A 20,506-nucleotide genomic window follows, 5' to 3' on the forward strand; every position below is an offset into this window, starting at 1 on the left:
TTGGCCATTCTGTAGCTTCTGGAAGCTTCACAAACTGTTTCCACAACCATTCAATTAATTGATTTGGACCATCAGTAAGATAAAAAACACCTGGTTAATATTTCAGGATCATCATGATGCAAGAGATGAAAACTGAAGAGTAGAATTTGATGAACAAACTTCTCCTTAAGACAAATGTTTTAAAGTATCCAGGCTAGATTTCTAAAGATGGAAATAATGCACCAAAGGTATAAACATTTTTTAATGTTCACTCTGAAAGTATTTCAAACCTACAAAACAGTTCCAGGGGTACAGATAGTTCCCTTTTACCAGTCTTCCCCAGATGCTGACATACTGCATAACCACAGTACAGCTGTCAAAGCCAGGAAATTAATATTTATAAAACAGTATAACTGTGGATCTTATTCAAGTTTCACCAACTGTCCCACTAATGTTCTTTTTGAAAGCTTTTTTGTGGAACCTGGCGAGTATCACACATCACATTTGTTACACTTCCTTGGTCTCATCTAATTGTGGACAGATCCTCATTTTCTTTGTCCTTTACAGCCTCAACACTTTCAAAAGGTATTCAACTGTTTTGTGGAATGTCCCTCAGTTTGCGTTTGTCTCATGTTTTCTCATGATGTAGAATGCAGGCTGTACATTCTGGGCAGGAATATCACAGTGTACCTACCATACCTGGGGAGAGTGGGGTAGGACACATGATGTCTCTATCTCAATACTGGTGGTATTAACTTTGACTGCTTGGTTGTGGTGGTGTGCCTGATTTCTCCACTAAGCAGTTTCTGTTTATTCCCCCTGGATATCTTGTGAGGAAATGCTTTGCCCTCGTAAGTTTAGCATCTACTGACAGTTCTTGCCTGCAAAATTACTGCTGTGGTGTTTGCCAAATAGCAGTATTTTATTTCCATCTTTCCTTCTACATTTATAATTGGGATTCCACTGAAGGGAGGATCTGCCCCTTTTATTTATGTATTCACATCACAATGGACCAAACATTTCCTTTTCTATGGGTATGAACAATTTTTAAGATTTTGGATGGACCTGATAAATTGCCTTCAGAAAGAGTGTACAGATTTACACTCCCTCAGGTACTACATGAGTCTGTCACCTTTCTACACCCATACCAACAGTAATTATGTACAAATAAATTCACTTGTTTAAAAAAAGGATATCTAGTAATTACTTACCTTTGCAGTTTATTGCCTCTTATGTATCTTCACTGTTCATTTGTTTTTCATCTTCCATCATTTGTTATTTTATATAACATTGCACATTTTACCCTTGTCACCTATGTGTTTACGAGATCTTTTTGCACTGAGGATATTATTACAAATGGAATTATTTGTAACATATTTTCTCAGTTTCTTTGCATTTTACCTTTACTAATGAATGTCAATTTTACAGTTTTATATGGTCAAATATATTGATGTGTTTCTTTTTCATTTGTGCTGTTGTAGAAAGTTCTTTACCAAATAAAGATACTCAACATGCTCTCTTAGATTTTTGATTAAGTCCAAATTTTTATATGTATTTCTTTTATTCTTCTGGATTATATTCCACTAGGCTTTCTAACATAAACTTTTTTCTTTGTTTCAGTATTTTCCCCCAAAGTTCAGGAATTTTTAAAGGTAGAATTTAAATCACTGGGGAAATATATATATAACTTTTAATATTAATATGATGCTAACCATCCATTTGGGGGAAACAACTCCCTACTTCACACTATTTATAAAAATGGATTCCACATGGATATGTGTATTAGAAAAATATTTTTTATCAAGAAAATACAAACTCTACAAATCTAGTCAGCTGGATAAATACATGGCAGATTATCTGTCCCTGGACAGTTTGCTAGCATTAAATTAAAGTGAAATAAATATGATTAAGATATTCTTCATCATATTGATATAATATTGCCTATATCTTAGATTATAACTGAGAGCATACACTATAAAATCTTTTTACTGTTCACGAAAGTTTCTCTTAAGTTTTTGGTTATGTTCAAGTCTCCTTATCAGGACAGCTATACCCCAAAGCAAGATTTTTATTTGAATAAAAAAGGGCCCTAAGTTGAAATAAAAAACAGTATAAAATATATATTTATAAACATTTATGATTACTAACATAAATATTAATTTATATTACATGTAGGCATAACAGAAGATGATAAAAAGATAACTGTAAGGAAGACAAGGAAGAATACAAAACCAAATCAGGGATTCAGGTCTCTTTTTGTCAACACAACACACAAAGGCCCCAAATGCTATATGTAATTAGCTGTAAACAACTCATAACAAACCAAACATCCAGGGGGCTCCCTCTGCCCAGGATGCATTACCGGATGTGGTACGCCCTGAAGCACTTGGCATGGACACCCTTCTGGCACTTCTCACAGCGGGTGTTGGTCTGTGAGTGGCACAGGGCACACCGGGTCCTCTTGTCCTGGTGGATGATCCAGTGCCCAATCATGTCAAAGCGGCTCTCGGTTTCCAGCCGCCTGCTTCGCCTCCCTTGGGATGATGTATCGGCGTTGCTCTCTAGGTACACGCAGGCCACATATCTCCGGAAGGCCAGAAGGTCCACCTGGGCATCATGGCAGCATATCCTGTGCAGCTGCCATGCATTGTTAAGAGCAGCGTCAATAACATAGCCAATGAAACTCGAGTACCACTTCATACCCCGGATCTTCACCTTGTACTTGGCGATGTTCTGGTCCATGCGGCCGACACCCCCGACCTTCTCCTGGTACAGCCTCAGCAGGGATGGCTGATGAACCTGGGCCTGCGTCTTGGCTGCTCCCGAGTGATGGCTGGTCAGCCCTGCTGGCTCTATGCCCACAGCGTTGGAGCAGATGTTGACCACACTGCTATCATGCCAGCGGCACACGATGATCTCCTCACTCTCATCAACTCTGTAATCAAACGAACCCCTCTTCATTCTCTTCAGTTCTTTGGGATCTTTAAGGGGACATCGCTCAGTTCTGTACTCACGAACAGTTCCTGTGGCCTTCACTCCTTTCTTCCTTAAAATGGACATCAATTTGACACTTGTAAAAACCTTGTCAAAAAATATGTGGTATGGCAGACACCCACGTGTCTGAAGTGCATCCACAAATTTCACCACCATACTGCCTCCTAGGTCCAGGCCCCTGTCTGGCTTAGTGAACAGTGTGCCCTGTGAGGGCTCGAACCACACCAAATAGCCCCTGCTGGTCGTCCCACACCAGATCTTGTAGCCCAGCCGCACAGGTTTCCCCGCAGGCAGACGCTTGGACCCCCGGTGTCCAAAGTACTCACACATAGACTCGCCAAAGCTGTAGAACTCTTCCAAGGGTGCATGCTTCTGGAAATTGTAGTTCATGCGGACAATGAGAGGCCTCACCTTGGCAAACCTATCACTTTCATCAAGCTCATTGTTATCTGCAAAATGCAGGTATGAGAAGATCAGTTCAAATCTGTCCCTTCTAATTGCATCAGCCACAAGATGATGATGTGAATCAGGGGATGTTTCCCAAAACATCCTTCTCCTTGGATAGGAGATATACCCACTTAAAATCAAAATGCCCAAAACACACTTCAATTCCTGAGCTGTGAGACCCAGGTTGACATTCTTCTGCCAAGCATAACGATTGGTTTCATTAACAATAAAATTAATTGTTCCTTCATCAAAAAACAATTCAAAGAGGCCTACAGGACTCAGTTCCTGGCTTTTGAGATCCTCCATATGAGGATCCGATGCTGTCCAACTGGTGAAGTCCGGGCAGATATCTCTTTTGGTCCAAACATGTTGAGGTTCCACTACTGCCTTTTGCTTCTTCATGGCTGGCTGCAGCTGCAGGTCATCATCATCCTCCCCGGTGCCAGAGTCCTCAGGCACAACAAAGGCATGCAGCACATTGCCAGGCAGGTGGGTTCCTCGCCGGCCATCTTCATCACCCGAGTCCTCATCAGTGAAGTCCCCTGAAGCATTGTTGGGCGGTGCAATGAAGATCTCCTCCCTACTCTGGCCAGACTCCTCCTCCTCCAGAGCATTCAGAACCTCAAGCAACTTCATGGACTTCAGCTTTGAGCTGGTTCTTCTCCCGGTAGTGAGGCTGCTGCGATGACAGGAAACAGAATGAAGAGAGGCCATGCAGGAAAGCCAGTGCTTCAGCAGAAAACTCCACTAAAGCATTGCCCAAGAGGAGGGCACTCCCACTGCAACAGCATCTTGAACCTAACACCATAAGTCATAGTGCCAGATAAGTGAATTTTCCAGACAAACACAAATTATTCATCTAAGTGCAGAAGTATTTTAATAAAGGGAGACATTCTAAAGAGGTATTCCATACTTCCTTTCCTTCTTAAATAAAGTGTCTGAATAGAGGATCCCCTCTAGTGATGAATCCAGGTGCCACTGTTATCACCTGGTTAACAGTAACTGTCAATGGGAAGGCTCGGCTGCTGAAGTGACATCCACCGATGTCTCCTGACTCAGTGGCCCTAGCAGCTCTGCTTTCATGCTTCTGCCTTATCGGTCTCTTCCCTTTTTCTTATTCACTTGGCATATATAAGTTTCCTCACTTCCCCAATTCTCAAACTCTCCATACTTGAACTCTCACTACCCAAATTCAGGACCTAAACAGATTCAGACAGATTTTCACAAAGCTCCCTCAACATCTGATATCCTACTGCATACTAACTGCTAAATAGATTTGGAAACATGGAAACCCCTGCTATTCTAACTCTCCCTGTACATGTAGGAACCAAATGCAAGAGATATTTGTATTTAGTGGGCACCAACCACGAGCAGGTGCTGCCCAGGGGCTGGCAGTGAGCACACTCCACTCCCTGACCTGCATAGCACTTGTTTCCAAATGGAGGAGACAGATGACACATCAACAAACACGCAGCTATGCAGGATGGCATCAGGTAGTGATGAGGGCCATCCTGAATAAGGGACAGAGAATGCAGCAAAGGAATAGGGCTGGGGGTGCTACTTTAGACATATGATGAGGGAAGGCTCACAGGGCAGATGGCCTGGAGAGGTGGAGTGAGCCTTGCAGACAGCTGGAGACTGGGTGTCCCAGAGGGAGAGAAAGAACTGTAGGTACAGGTGCGAGGCCCTGTGGTTGAAGGGACTTGATATCTATGAACAGCAAGGAGGTTAGTGACACTGCAGATGTAGTGAGGGGAGGAGAGTAGAGCAGAGGTGGCTGCGTCCAGGGCCAAGGCCCCACAGGGTTCCAGAGGTCCTGATCAGGACTTCCAGTTGTATTCAGTTATCACAGGAAGCCCCTGAGGGGATGGAGCAGGACAGTGAGGGGTCAAATACATTACTCTGGCTATGAGAACAGACTGGACTTGGGAAGGTGGGCACTGCTGCTGCCCTATGCCTTGGCCTCTGCATGAGAAAAGCCGTGTACCAGAGGGAGGATGCAGGCTTTACCACAAAGGTTATTTCTCTGCCTGCTCTTAGGCTTTGGAGTTTAAGCTGCATTAGAGATTCACTCCAACCTCACTTCCAGGACACTGACTCCACCAGCCACCCCTGCTGGAGGCTAGAGCACAAGAAGTCTGACCTCTGGGGAGATGAGGTATGCCTCAAGCTCTCCATGGCCAGCCAGAAAGGGAGAGGAAACCTGAAGCTCTTCCTTTCCATGGATCTCGAACTAAGACACGTTCTCAAAGGGTAACAGCCATCTTCATGCCTCCCCTGGTCTACAGCAGCAGATCCAGGCCTGCCCAGCCACAATCTCTGCTAGTCTCACCACTCAAACAGGCCCTCAAACACCTCTGTGCATAGCTGTTCAAACCCTTGGAGTGAGAAAGCCTGTAGGAACTGAGGCAGCCCCACAGACAACCATCTTGTGTCTTGAAAGATGAGGAAAGTAAATCATGTTTTCAGATCAAGTGCAGAACTAGAGCTACACAGCTGCACCCGTACTGTACCATACACACTCCTTTGTCTGCCTTGTCTTTTCTCCAATCTTCCTCTCTCCTCTCCCTCCTTGGTGCTTCATAGACACCAAGTGCTTAGGGTGGGCAGCAGGACTGAGAACTGAAAATGTTATAGACTTGGTCTTTCAAAAGCAGAGAAGTAAATATAGTTAGCCTTGAATAACATGGGTTTGAACTATGTGAGTCCACTTATACATAGATTTTTTTCGGTAAATACGTCCTGGAGTACTACATGATCCTCGGTGGGTTGGAACCGCCAGTGCAGAGGGCCCGATTATAAAGTTATACACAGATTTTCAAATGCAAAGAGTCAGCACCCCTAATCCCCATGTGTTCAAGAGTCAACTGTACTTGCATAAAGCCTTTCAACAAACATTACTCCTACCTTGATGATGAAGCCATGGTATATTGTGAACATGAACTTGTCTTTACTTGCAGAGTCTAAGAATCTGTAAGACAACAGAAGTCAGTTTTAAGAAATCATATCTTAATTAGCAAAGGAATAGACCTTCTCTATTTAAGGGAAAAAAATCTCAAGATTTAAGGGAAAAAAATCTCAAGATTCACTATCAACCAGAGGGAAATGGATCAAGTACACACAGGAAATGAGGTGTAGTTGACTGGCTAGTCAGAGGGAAAAAGAACAAGCTCCCCCATCTCACACCTCACAACAAAATACATTCTAGAGCGGGGTTTCCCACAGTCAGAACTATTGGCATTTTGTTTCTCGTGGGGGGTTGTCCTATGTATTATGTGATGTTTAACAGCATCCCAGGCCTCCATCTACTAGATACCAATAGAACAACTACACCACTAGTTGTGAAAAACGAAAAGGTTTCTAGACAAATGTCCTCTGGTGGGGAAAGTAGGAGGTAAAATCTCCCCTGGTTGAAGACTACTGTCCTACATCAGCACTGCCAATAGAACTTGCCACAATGATAGAAATGTTTTCTATCAGTGCTGTCCAATATGGTGGCCATGAGCCACATATGGGTATTAACCACTGGATATATGGCTAGTGTGACCGAGAAATTGAATTTTTAATTTTATGTAATTTTAAGTAATTCAAATTTAAATAGTCACATGTGGTGGCTACTATATTAGATAGTGAAGTCCTAGATGTATTAAGTATTAACTGCAAAAAAGCAAAACTTTTAAAGTATATTAATGACCACAGAGGGAAACCTTTCTTATAGAAAACACAGAAACTTAAAGGAAGGTGGATAATTTTAACTACATCAAACTTCCAACAAACCTGTAGTAGGCAGAAGGCCCAAAGGACCCCAAATAGGTTGAACTCAAATAGGGCTACACCAAGACACATTATAATTAAATTGTCAAAAGTCTAAGACAAAGAAAGAATTTGGAAAGCAGCAAGAAAAAGAGAAATTACATACAGGGGAATCCCTATAAGACTAGTAGCAGATTTTTCAACAGAAACTTTTCAGACCAGGAGAGAATGGGATGATATATTGAAAATGTAGAAAGAAAAAACTATCAACTAAGAATGTTATTCCCAGCAAGCTGTCCTTCAAAACTGAAGAAGACATAAAGACTTTCACAAGCAAACAAAAGCAGAGGGTGTTCATACCACAAGACCTGCTTTAAAATAAATGCTAAAAGGAATTCTTCAAGTAGAAGTAAAAGGGCACTAATTATATAATAAAGTCATATGAAGAGAGTATAAAACTCATTGGTAATGGTAACTATAAAGTCAGTCAGGTAATAGGGGTGTATAATTCACTAACAACTCTAGATTTAAAGTTAAAAGTTAATGCATATATGTAGATTCTAGAAAAATGGTACCGATGAACCGGTTTGCAAGGCAGAAATAGAGACACAGATGTAAAGAACAAATGTATGGACACCAAGGGGAGAAAGCAGGGGGAGGGGAGTGGAGGGATGGGATGAACTGGGAGATTGGGATCGACATATATACACTAATATGTATAAAGTAGATAACTAATAAGAACCTGCTGTATAGCACAGGGAACTCTACTTCGTTTTACTGTACAGTAGAAACTAACACAACATTGTAAAACAACTATACCCCAATTTAAAAACAAAGGAAAAAATAACATTCTAAAACAACTATAACTACAATAATCTGTTATTAGATACATACTATAAGAAATATGTAAACTGTAGCAATAATCAATAATCTAAAATGTGAGGGGGAGGAGAAGTAAAAGAGTAAAGTTTAGAAATGTTATAGAAGTTAAGGTGTTACCAGTTTAAAATAGGGTGCTATCATTTCAAGATTATTTTATGTAAACCTCATGACAAACACAAAAGAAAAACTTATTGTAGTTACACAAAAGAATATGATAAAGAAGTCAAGGCATAATGATACAATAATTCATCAAATCATAAAAGAACACAACAGGAATAGAAGAAACAAAGGATTTATAAAACAGAAAATGATGAACAAAATGAAAACAGTTAGTCCTTACCCATCAATAATTACTTTAAATGTAAATTCATTAAATTATCTAACCAAAAGCCACGGAATGGCTTAATGGATAAGAAAGTAAGATCCAATGATATGCTACTGACAAGATACTCACTTGACCTTTAAATATACATATAGGCTGAGTGTAAAAGGATGGAAAAAGATATTTCAAGCAAATAGTAACCAAAAAAAAAAAGAAAAGAAAGCAGGGGTAGCTATACTTATGTCAGTCGAAATTAACTTTACTAAAATGGAAACAAGAAAACAAGATAATTACATAATGAAAAACAACAATCCATCAAAAGACACAATTGTAAATATTTAAGCACTAAATATTTGAGCACCTAAATATATAAACCAAATACTAAGAGAACAAAAAGGAGGAATAAATGGCAATAAGATAAGAGTGGGGGACTTTAATATCCCACTCTCAACAATGGTAGATCATTCAGACAAAGAATCAATAAGGAAACATCAGACTTGAATGCCACTATAGACCTATATGCCACTATTTCTTGCTCTCCCAGACATCTGCCTGCTGAACTGCAGAATCTCTGCAGCTACTGTGCTGTGGCACCTGCCTACATTTTCAGTGTCTTCCAAACTACGCCAACATGCCTGTCAGTGCTCCAAGTCTGGTGAGACAGAAATCTGTTCCTCAGGCAGGCCCCAGGCAAACCAGAACTAGGTTTTCTCTTAGTTGCACCTAACTATACTGAGATGGGGGAGAAGCATGTGTGTGCAAAATGCCATGAACTTTTCCTACCCTTTTCAATGGAATCCCTTCTTGGTTTTCTATTGGCTTGGTTTTCCATTGGTCTCTGACCCCCGTTCCTGGGACAAGAGAACAAGAAAAAGCAGGGGAAAGAATCAAGAGACTGGTCTTAGCAGGGTGGAAGTTTTTATATGGTTATTAAGGAATAAGGTGAATTAAGCAAATATTGATAGGGGTGAAAGAAAGGTGAAACAGAAAAGGGAGAGTCATAGGACTTGTCTCAGCAGGGTGGAAATCTTTATTTAGATGGTTGTTAGGAAGTGGGATGAAGACCACCTAGAGGAGTGGGATAGGGAGGGTGGGAGGGGGGGAGACCCAATTGGGAAGAGATACGGGGAAGTATGTATATGTATAGCTGATTCACTTTGTTATAAAGCAGAAACTAACACACCATTGTAAAGCACTTATACTCCAATAAAGATGTTAATTTAAAAAAATGAAAAGAAGTGGGATGAATAAAATGGACATTGATGGGGTTAAAACAAAGGTTTTAATACAGCCATACCAAAGACTGGGTGTTAGCCAAAGGGGTCTCCTGCTGGTCCCCCAGCATGTAGGGGTCCCAAACAAGTCTGCTCTATTTATCCCAGTTTGGAGAAGTAAAAAGCCAGAAGGCAGAGACTACATTGAGGAACCTCGCCAGCAGTCACTTGGGGCAGTGGTTAGGCAGATTAATCAAGTTGACAGTTGACAAAAGGGCCAGGGTACCTTGGCTCAACCCTTACTAAGGACCCAAAGCCTTTTGCACATGAGTGGGTAAAATGGTCAGGGGGTTGATACAGGAGTCCTACGAACTGTGGTACCAAGACCTATTGGTGAAGCCGTGACACAGGCTACAGTTAGATTTAGAGAGTATAAAAGTGTGGGTTGGGAATTCCCTGGCGGTCCAGTGGTTAGGACTTTGTGCTTTCCCTGCCAAGGGCCTGGGTTCAGTCCCTGGTCAGGGAACTACCATCCCCGCAAGCCGCGTGGCACAGCCAAAAAAAAAAGTGTAAGAGTTAACAAGATTGTGAAAGTTGAAATGTTTACACAAGCTTTATGTAAAGAAATTGTGTCTTCTTTACCTGAATGTTTTATGGGAATCGATACTGTGTTTGGCTGGGGAACACTTCCCCTACCTAATATTGTAACACAAAACCTGTTGATGTGATCCTAATGGAGGCCACAGTGAGGGTTGATAGAATTAAGATTGAAGTTTGTAGAATTGTTGTTTGAACAGGCTCTATGTGAAGTGGTTGTGTCTCTTTTTTCTGATTGTATTATGGGGATGGACGTTGTATCTGGGGGATGTTTCCCCTACCTAATATTGTAAACAGAAGGCATGTAACTCTACCCTTTGAGCAGTATTAATTGGACATGATAAATAGGAACCAGTAAGGAGTGTGGAATAGAAGTTGGATTGCTGGTAGGGACAAATTCTCTGTGTGATAGCCCGTGGAGCCTAGACTGTGGTTTATGACAACAGCCTGTGAATGCCTCCCAGCGATCACTACTGGGAATTTATACTAGACAATTTCCATTTGAAGGGCATTTACTCTCTTGCCATTTGACATTATTAATTGAAGCTACCCCTATGACTGAAGGACATAAAATTATCTTAAAACCTGAAATGCTCCATGTGTAGGGTGATGTCAGAGAATCACTCTAATGGGGATGTCAGTGCCTGGAAGAGTTTCATAATAAAATAGAAATGGTTTATACAGGATGATGCTGCCTGGGGAGTGCAAGGAGATACTCACGAGTAGGGGGCTTCTTTTTCTCTAGGACTGTCTCTGTAACTGTGTGAGGGGTTGCTGGATTCTTTTGTCACTTGGACACTGCCCTATAAAGAACTCTCAACTGACCAACAAAGAGTTGCTTCATTTGTGGATGGCATTTAGAAGGTGAATGGACAGCATCCTATTTGGAAGGCCACCACTCTGAATTCTTCAAATCAGGTTTGTGGGCTGACTTGCATGCTGTTATCCTAACAGTGATGGAAGAATTGAACGATGGTATAAGCACCTATGTTTGGGTTTTTATTGATTCATGGATGCTGGCCAATAGACTGGCCATATGGTCAGGCAGGAGGGCAATGGAAACCTGGCCCATTAAAGGGATGCCCTTGTAGGGCACAGGCTTGTGGAAATTTGAGGGGTGCATTAAAGTAGAACATGTCAATGCCCATCAGAAGAACTCTTTTCCAGGTTTAGTAGGTGATTGGAATCAGCAAGCAGATACTCCTGTGTACTCCCTTGAGATGGCCACCTGGGTCCGTGACATGTACGGACATAGGGGTCACTGCAGCAAAGTAAAGATGGGTTGAATTTCCTCATAGTCTTCGTGTACTCTCATGCACAAAACGCCAGTAAGAGAAGTTCTCTCTGTCAACGAGAGAGACAGAGATTGCACATGGCTATACGGCAGATTCCCTGGTGGGAAGGCTCTGATCATGGTTGGCATGTGAGACAATGCTGGTAGCCATGGGGGGCTACAAATGGGTCCTGACACTGGGAATAGACACTGACACTGGACAGGGCTATGCCTGCCTAATGGTAGATGAAAATGCTCACTGTTTCACGATAAAAACACTTAATAAACTAGGAATAGAAGGAAACCATCTCAACATAACAAAGGCCATATATGAAAAAATATTACAACTAACATCGTATGAAATAGTGAAATACTGAAAACTTTTCCTCTACCAACAGGATCGAGATAAGGATGCCCACTCTGGCCATTCTACTCAACGTAATACCAGAAGTCCTAGCCAGAACCTTTCGGCAAGAAAAATAAATAAATAAAAGGCATCCAAATTGGAAATGAAGAAATAGCATTACCTGTTTGTGGATGACATGATCTTATATGTAGAAATCCCTAAAGATTTTTTAAGAACCTGTTAGAAATAATAAAAAATTCAGCAAAGTTGTAGGAATCAAAAGTAACACACTAAAATCTATTCATTTTAGTTGCATTTCTATACACTAACAATGAACAATATGAAGTGGAAATTAAGTAAACAATTCCATTTACCACAACATTGAAAAGAATAAAATATTTAGGAACAATCCTAACCAAGAAGGTGAAAGAGTTGTAAACTGACAAAAAAACATTAATGAAAACACTTTAAAAAAACACCAAAAAATGTAAAGACATCTCAGGTTCATAGACTGGAAGACTTAATGTTGACAGTATGTCAATACTACCCAAAGTAATACACAGATTCAATGCAATCTCTATCAAAATCCCAATGGTATTTTTGGTACAAATAGAAAAAGCCACCTAAAAATTCACATGTTATATCAAGGAACTCCAATGGCCAAAACAATTTTGAAAAAGAACAAAGTTGGAAGACTTACACTTCCTCATTTCAATACATATTACAAAGCTACAGAAATCAAAACAGTATGGTACTGCCATTAAAGACAGACATATAGCTCAATGAATCAGCATAGAGTACCAGAAATAAACCTTCATGTATTATACAGTCAGGTAAGGGTGCTAAGACCACTCAGTAGGGAAAGGACAGTCCCTAACAAATGGTGTTGGAAAAACTGGACATCGTGCACAAGGATAAAGTTGAACACTTATCTTGTATCATATACAAAAATTAACTCAAAACATACCAAAGACCTAAATGTAAGAGGTAAAATTATAAAACGCTTAGAAAAAAACATAGGGGAAAAGATTCATGACATTGGATTTGGCAATGATTTCTTGAATATGACACCAAAAGCAGAGACAACAAAAGCTAATACAGACAAATGGGACTACATCAAACTTAAAACTTCATCAAAGGATATAATCAACAAAGTAGAGAGGCAATACATGGAATGGGAGAAAATATTTGCAAATTACATCTTACAAGGAGTTAATATCTAGAATATATAAAGAACTCCTATATCTTAGTAACAACAAAAAAAGTAACCCAACTAAAAAGTGGACAAAAAACATGAACAGTCATTTCTCTAAAGATATACAAATGGCCAATAAGCACACAAAAGGATGCTCAACATCACTAATCACTAGGGAAATGCAAACCAATAGCATAATGATTTATCACCTCATACCCATTAGGATGACCACTATCAAAAAAAAAAAAAACAGAAAATAACAAATGTTGGTAAGGATGTGGAGAAATTGGAACCCTTGTGCACTGTTAATGTGAACATAAAATGGTGCAGCCACTATGTAAAACAGTATGATGGTACCTCAAAAAATTAAAAACAGAACTACCATATGATCCAGCAATACCACTTCTGAGCATTTAACCAAAAGAATTGAAAGCAGGGTCTCAAAGAGACACCCAGGTTCATAGCAGCACTATTCACAATAGCCAAGAGGTGAGAGCAACTCCCATGTCCACCTACAGATGAATGGATAAAGAAGATGTGGTCTACACATAGAACCTACAATAGGTAGATCTACAATAGAACATTATTCAGCCTTAAAAGGAAATCTTACCACATGTTACAACATGGATGAAACGAGAACATTATGCTAAGTGAAATAAACCACTCACAAAAAGACAAATACTGTATGATTCCACTTACATGAGGTATCTAAAGTATTTAAATTCATAGAAACAGAAAGTAGGATGGTGGTTACCAGGAGTGGGTGGAGGGGAAAATGGGAAGTTGATGTTTAATGGGTATAGTCTCAGTTTTGTTAGATAAAAATGTCCTGGAGATTAGTTGCACAACAATATGAATATACTTAACACTACTGAAATGTACACTTAAAAGTTGTTAAGATGGTAAATTTTATTTCATGTGTTTTTTACATTTAAAAATAACAAAATGTAAAGCAAGCATTATCAGAGAAAATGAGGGTAACTTCACAGGGAAAAAAAGGTGGGACTCATCAGAAAGATATAGTAATTTTAAACTTTATGCATCTAACAATATAACTTCAAAATACAGTAAAAAGTAATAGAATTATAGAAATTGACATATCTATTGTAACAGTAAGAGATTTCAACACACCTCTTCCAGTAACTGATGGTCAAGCAGACAAAATTACTGAGACTTGAACAACAGAACTGACATGTTTGACCTATCCTACTTAAACGGAGACAGGGAATGACATTAGCAAGGTGGTAGAATAGGAATGCATCTCCCTAAACAAACAATGATTTGGAAGGCAACTACAGACAAAAGTGCCTTTGTGGAAGCCTTGGGATCCAGATAGGAGGTTGCAAAACCCCAGTGAACCCCAAGGCCAAGGATAGCTGCTCTGAAAAGGCAGGCCCACACCCTGGTGGCAAGCTCACATGGTTCTGCCAGCAAACTGAAAGCAGCCCCAACTCCCTACAGACTCAGCTCCAGACCTGCCTGGTCACGGTCCTGTAACCATCTGACAAGGGACCCAGGAGGAATCATGCATCCGTACCCCTAGTAACAGGCCTACCATCCTTGGACCAGACTACAGATCCTGAAGCAGCCCTGTGACCTGGCTCTAGCCCTGCTCCCAGTCCTGCTCACCCAGGGATCCAGCAACACCCATCTGTGCCCCTGGCAGCAGGCCTGCCAACCTTAGTGCCAGCTGTGGGTCCTGAAGTGGCACTGAGACTTGGTTTCAGCACTGCTCCAGTGTGGTCCTAGAACAAGTCCTGCCCACCTAGGGATCTGGCAGGAAACCAACCAACCAGCAAAAAGCATTTAACCATAAAGAAAATGATTGATAAATTCTACTACATTTAAATTAAGAACTTTTCAGCCCATCAGAATAAACTCAAAAATGGGAGAAGTTATCTGCAACAAATATAAGGGATTAGCATCTAGGAGGTAAGAATAATCTAAGATATATAAAGAAATCCCAGACACAATTAAGAAAAACACAAATAACACAACAGGAAAATGGGCAAAATGGTATCAGGAGGCACTTCTCAAAGGAAATACAAAAAGAAGACCGACATGAAAAGATGCTCAGTCTCATTACTGTTCAGGAAATGAAATTAAAACCACAATCAGATATCATTTCACAGACACCAAGTTGGCAAAAATTTTAAAGGCAGAGATTATCAAGTGTTGAAAAGGACAATGAGTAATGCAAGAGGCCACATACTGCTGAAAGGAGTGTAAACAGTATGCTAGTATCTACTAAAGTTGAACATGCACAAACCCACGCACCCAGCAGTCCACCCCAGGTATTTACCCTAGAGCAGGGGTTCTCAGCCTCGACACTCGCATTAGGAGTCGGACAATTCTTTGGTGCGTGGGAGAGGAGGAGATGGGAAGGCTGTCCTGTGCATTGTAGTATGTTTAGCAGTGTGCCTGGCCTCTACCCACTAGAGACAAGGAGCACACCACGTCCCAGTTATAATAACCAAAAGTGTTTCCCTTTCTTCCCTTACCCCTATCTCACCTCACCTCCCTCACCGTTTGAGAACTACTTCATCTGTGCACCAGGAGACCAGGACAAGAATGTCCACTGCAGCACTGTTTATTTAGAGTAACAAAAACTAGACAGCCCAAACGGCCATCAACAGAATGGATGCAGTGCAATACCACAGAAAAAGTGAGTGAAGAACTTCAGCCACACACACGACTGAATGGATCTCAAATAAAAGACAATAAGCAAAAAAAAAAGGAAACTTGCTACATGGTTTCATTTTATAAGGATCAAAAAGTTAAACAAAACTAAAATATCATCTGGAGACACATACACATTGTGAAACTATAAAGAAAAGCAAGGAAATGATTAAGAGGAACTTCAAAATAGTAGTTACCTCTGAAGAGAAAAGATGCAATTGGGGCAGACATACAGGGAATTGCTAAGATTTTGACAAGGTTCTATTTCTTAAACTGAGTGGAGTGTTCAAAGTTCTTTCATGACTCTTTCAACTGTTCCTATGCATCTTATATGTTTTTGAATGCATATTTTGCACAGTTATACATGCACTCACAAAGGCACAGGGACATTCTCACACACCTGAGCAAATATGATCAAACTGACCCATTCAATGTCCTTTGAGAAGACCACTGTCTGCAGTGACATGGAAGTGGCAGGCAGAAGGCATTCATCTCTGGTGCTCCAGAGCACATGTATCTTTTGCAGTTAGAGGAAGAAAATTAGAATACAGTCATCTCCCCACTCAACAGTCTGTGTCTCTCATGAAGAATCTCCTTACAGAATCCTCATAAAATCATTTACCTAAATTTTCTCAAAGCCCAGCTAGTCTGCATCCCAGCTTGTCAACCCAGTGCCTCTGATCACCCATGTCGTCCTCTGGTCCACTTGACAGTGCACTTAACTTCCTCTACAGCTTGTGAGAAGAGCTCACTGCCCAACCAGACCACAAGCTCCAGGCACCAAGGAAGTGAGTCCCCACAGGCATTCAATGAATCTGTGTATGTAACCACAACCTCTACAGGGCTCCTGCCTCCCTTCTCTTCTGACCCTCCTTGGCACTCACACAGGCTGGTTGCAGATGCCAGGTATCTGAGGTATGGGAGAAAGACTTTGGTCCTGCAACTCCCCAACCTCCCATTCACACGTATGCAGTCTGGTAAGAATGTGGACTATGGAGCCAACAGGGGTGAGTTGTGTGACTGTGGGCAAATCACTTACCTTCTCTATGCCCTCATCTCCTCACCCACAAAATGGGATCTGCATGGTATCAACCCTTGTAGGGTTGAGGATGAGAGTCAATGCCTGTGAAGCACACACAACAGGCCTGGCTCTACAAGTGGTAGCTATCTTTTCAGATCCACAACCCTTCACCTACAATTCTCAAATGTCAAAAATGTTGTGAAAACTGAACATTATTTCAAAGTTTGGGCAACAAACTGCCTGGCAGCAAAACCTGAAAATATCTGAGGCTCTTTATAATTCCTATTTCTATTACTTACTATAGATATTGATAGATATTGCTACAGAAATCCTATGTTTGATTAAGGAGTGCTTCAGTGTGACTCTGATAAAATTCAAACATTCTGACTTTTCCCCATGTCTGGTTGGGTTTGGGTCGAGAGTATGACCTGTGTTACCATTTCACAGTCACACCACTCTCAGCAGCTCATCTCATCACCTTTTCCTCTGCTGTACCCTAGGCTGACCCTTATCCACTCACCAACATTCAGTGACAGCCCCCAACCAGTCATTCCCACGCCAGCCCATAATCATAGCCTAGGGAGAACTTCCCGAGGTCACAATCCCACGAGCCCTGGAAATAGGTCAAGGCCCCTAACAGCTGGGTCCCCAGCCTTCTCCCACCTCGGCTCAGGCCAACTCACGTCCTGCAACCTCCTTCTCCAAGTTGAGGCTTCCTCTATCACAGATTTCACCTCAATTACAACACATGACCCCACCACATGCCCTCTGATGGCAGGGCGGGTGCAGAATTTATTCACCTCTGTATCCCCAGAAGTCAACACAGCTCCTGGCATGCAGCAGGCACCCAATAAATACTTGCCGAACTGAACAACTTGTGCTGCTAAGAAAATGGCCATACTGCAGGGCATCCTCCTCATCCTGTAGCAGGCCTTCATCTTCATCTTCACTTTCTGGCTTTAAGACAGCTATTTAAAAAAGTACTAGGAACTCTTAATATTTGATTGCCCCTAACCAAAATGCATTCTCTAAGATTCTCTGAAACTCTGCATAGGAAATGTCTATCAGTGGAGACCCAATTGATACAGTGGACTAGAAGTGGGTGACTTGGAGCTGTGTTTTGCGCATATTGGAATGGAAATGCTTTTTTTTTTTGCAGTACGCAGGCCTCTCACTGTTGTGGCCTCTCCTGTTGCGGAGCACAGGCTCTGGATGCGAAGGCTCAGCGGCCATGGCTCACGGGCCCAGCCGCTCGGCGGTATGTGGGATCTTCGCGGACCGGGGCACGAACCCGTGTCCCCTGCATCGGCAGGCGGACTCTCAACCACTGCGCCACCAGGGAAGCCCCTGGAAATGCTTTTGAGATAACCCAGAAAGGTAGCGATAGGCCACAATCCCTGTGGGTCTGAGACCGAGAAATGGCCTGGGCTGAAGTGATAAACAAGTGAGTTTTCTGAGGATTTATGGAATGCTCAAAGCCACAAGAATCCTTGAAGCCACAAGAGATCATGCAAGGGAGGAAGCCCACAATGAAAGAGAAGCTGGCCAAGGAGGGCATCTGCGGAGATCTGAGGGAGGAGGTTGACTTGAGAGGTAGGAGGAGAACTAGGAAAGGCTGAGCAGCCAAGGGCCAGATGGGTCAAGGGACAGAGGTGACCACCTATGCCAAAGCTGCCGGAAGGCTCAACTGGACGTTCTCAACTGGCCCTGGCATCCAAGAAGAAAAGCCTCTTTGATTTGAGATCTGGTGGTCCCAAGGGCCACTCTGAAGGATCTTGGAGGTAAGGGGGCTTCTACTGTTTAAAATATAAATTTTTCCAATGAGACACGACAACTAAATGCATCTAAATCCTGACTTGGATCCTATACCACAAAAAGGAAATGGACAAGAAGAGCAAAAAGAATCTGAATAAGGCCTATAGATGTTAGGTGTCCTGGTTTTGGTAACTGTTCTGTTAAATAAGATGTTAACATTTGGGGAACCTAGGTGATTAGAATGTGGGAATTCTTTGTACTAGTTTTAAAACTTTTTTCAAATTCTTAAGTTACTTCAAAGAAAAATTTTTTTAATAAGACATTTTATAAACGTAAATGCCTCAAAGCTAACCCAGGTGTACCACAGCTCAGGAATGGCCTTTGTGAAACGGAGTCCTCCTCCTTCTTCTCCTACCCATCTCAATACCAAACAAAAAGGGGGGAAAAGGGGAAAACAAAGACCCTATGCAACGTCGGCGATCCCAGAAGCAGGCAAAAACTATGAATGCCAGAAATGCCCTGCACCCAGCGCGCCCCGCGCGGAGTAGCCCCTCCCCCTAAGGGGCGTGGCGTGGGAGCCGCACCCCACCCACCCCGCCCACAGATGTCCGCCCACGCCGCCCCCAATCTGCCCCGCGTCAGCCTGACCCAGCCCCAGCTCCGCCCACAGCCCGTCCGGCCTCCAGCCCGGGCCCGCCCCCGATTCCTACCAAGGGTCCCAGCCACTCCTCCCTTAGTACATCCTGCGTTTAGTAGGCCCCGGTCCCGCCCACAGCCCGGCCTCGCCCAAAGTCTCCCGCCCCCAAGCCCGCCCCGCCCCAGCTGAGTCCTCCCTGGTCCCAGCCCAGCCTCCCCGTACCGCGGCGAGAGCGCCCCCGTGCGGCCCTCTGAGTTCCGCGCCCGGAGGTCCATTGTCCCTGTCCTGGTCCCACCTACCCGTAGTCCGCCCGCGGCAGCGAAGGCCAACGCCTCGGGCACCGTTGAGAAAACGCAACGCCAGGGCGCGCCGCTCCCACAACCAAGAGGGGCCCAGTAGGCGGTGCAAGCGGGACGACGCCTACCTGCGCCGAACGGACCGGAACCTCGTGGGCTCGCGCCAGATACCACCGGCAGCGCAGAGCCCAGAGCGCCGCTGCCCAGCCGGCGTCGGGCGTCGCGGCCGCGCAACGTCCGGCACGAGAGCGCTCGGTTCCCCTCGGCCCGCCTTCTGCTCTCCGCCCAGGACACGCCCCTGCCCAGGACACGCCCCCGATTCGAGCGACCATCGAGACATTGGGGCCTCCGCGGCGCCTAGAGGGGACGCAGAAGTCCCTCTGAGGTAGGGCCCAAGACGGCAGAAGTATTTTATGCCCCTGTTGCAGCCCCTTCTCGTCCTGTCTCCTTACATGCTAGTCTAGGCACTTTCCTCGCTATTACTCAGGAGGGCACGAAGTCTTTTCTTCTTTCTAGGTCGGTGGTTCTCCAATGTAGTTCCAGACCAATGGCAGCTTCACTTGGGAACTTGATAGAAATGCAAATCCTGGGGCCCCCACCCCAGACCTACCGAATCATTAACTCCGAGGCCAGGCCCAACAATCTGCGTCACTGGACCAACCTCACACCCTGGACTTTTGGTCTGGATAATTCTTTGTTGTGGGGTCCTGTCCCATGTACTGCAGGTAGGATCACCTGATAAAATATAGGGCGCCAAGTTAAATTTGAATTTCAGATAAAAATATACTCTAAAATTAATCTTGGAGTTACGTATTTCATCTGGCGACCCTACCGACAGGTATTTTTATTTGCTAACTCTGGCAGCCGTGATTTTAGGATTTTGAGCATCCCTCGCCTCTACCCACCAGGTGCCAGTAGCACACCACACCCCTGCTCCACGAGTTACAACAACTAAAATTGTCTGCAGACAAGGTACCTTGCGCGCCGCGCGGTGGGGGGCGGGGGGGCGGAGAAATCGGGGCGGGGGAATCCCCCTTCCAGCCTGGCCCACTCCCGTCGCCTCTCCATACACACACTTTGAGGCTCTGCTCCATAAAGTATATAGGAAGTGACTTT

At 43.1% G+C, this 20,506-nt stretch overlaps 2 protein-coding genes across 6 annotated transcripts in view; one reads left to right on the plus strand and one right to left on the minus strand.

Annotated features, from left to right (window-relative positions):
- The window catches only part of LOC307184937 (olfactory receptor 2V1-like), a gene marked incomplete at both ends in the record, with an annotated part of 395,233 nt that overhangs the window by 19,498 nt on the left and 355,229 nt on the right, over positions 1-20,506 (plus strand).
- On the minus strand, positions 2,038-20,218 carry PGBD2 (piggyBac transposable element derived 2). Of its 5 annotated transcripts, none has more exons than XM_079915802.1 (4): positions 19,519-20,218; positions 9,161-9,228; positions 6,328-6,391; positions 2,038-4,099 (listed from the first exon to the last, which is right to left on the minus strand). In XM_079915802.1, the coding sequence occupies exons 3-4, from the start codon at positions 6,342-6,344 to the stop codon at positions 2,338-2,340; spliced, it is 1,779 nt and encodes a 592-aa protein (XP_079771928.1). In that variant the 5' UTR covers positions 6,345-6,391; positions 9,161-9,228; positions 19,519-20,218; the 3' UTR covers positions 2,038-2,337. The 5 variants fall into 5 exon arrangements, with proteins under 5 accessions (XP_079771928.1, XP_079771926.1, XP_079771925.1 ...); XM_079915800.1 differs by lacking the exon at positions 9,161-9,228 and adding an exon at positions 11,989-12,044; XM_079915799.1 differs by lacking the exon at positions 9,161-9,228.

Source organism: Stenella coeruleoalba (assembly GCF_951394435.1).
Source record: "Stenella coeruleoalba genome assembly, chromosome: 3".
In the NCBI taxonomy this organism is placed as follows: Eukaryota; Metazoa; Chordata; class Mammalia; order Artiodactyla; family Delphinidae; genus Stenella; species Stenella coeruleoalba.

What these genes read in the sequence shown, in the direction of transcription:
- PGBD2 (XM_079915798.1), bottom strand. Translation starts at nt 4,134, where the DNA reads ATGGCCTCTCTTCATTCTGTTTCCTGTCATCGCAGCAGCCTCACTACC.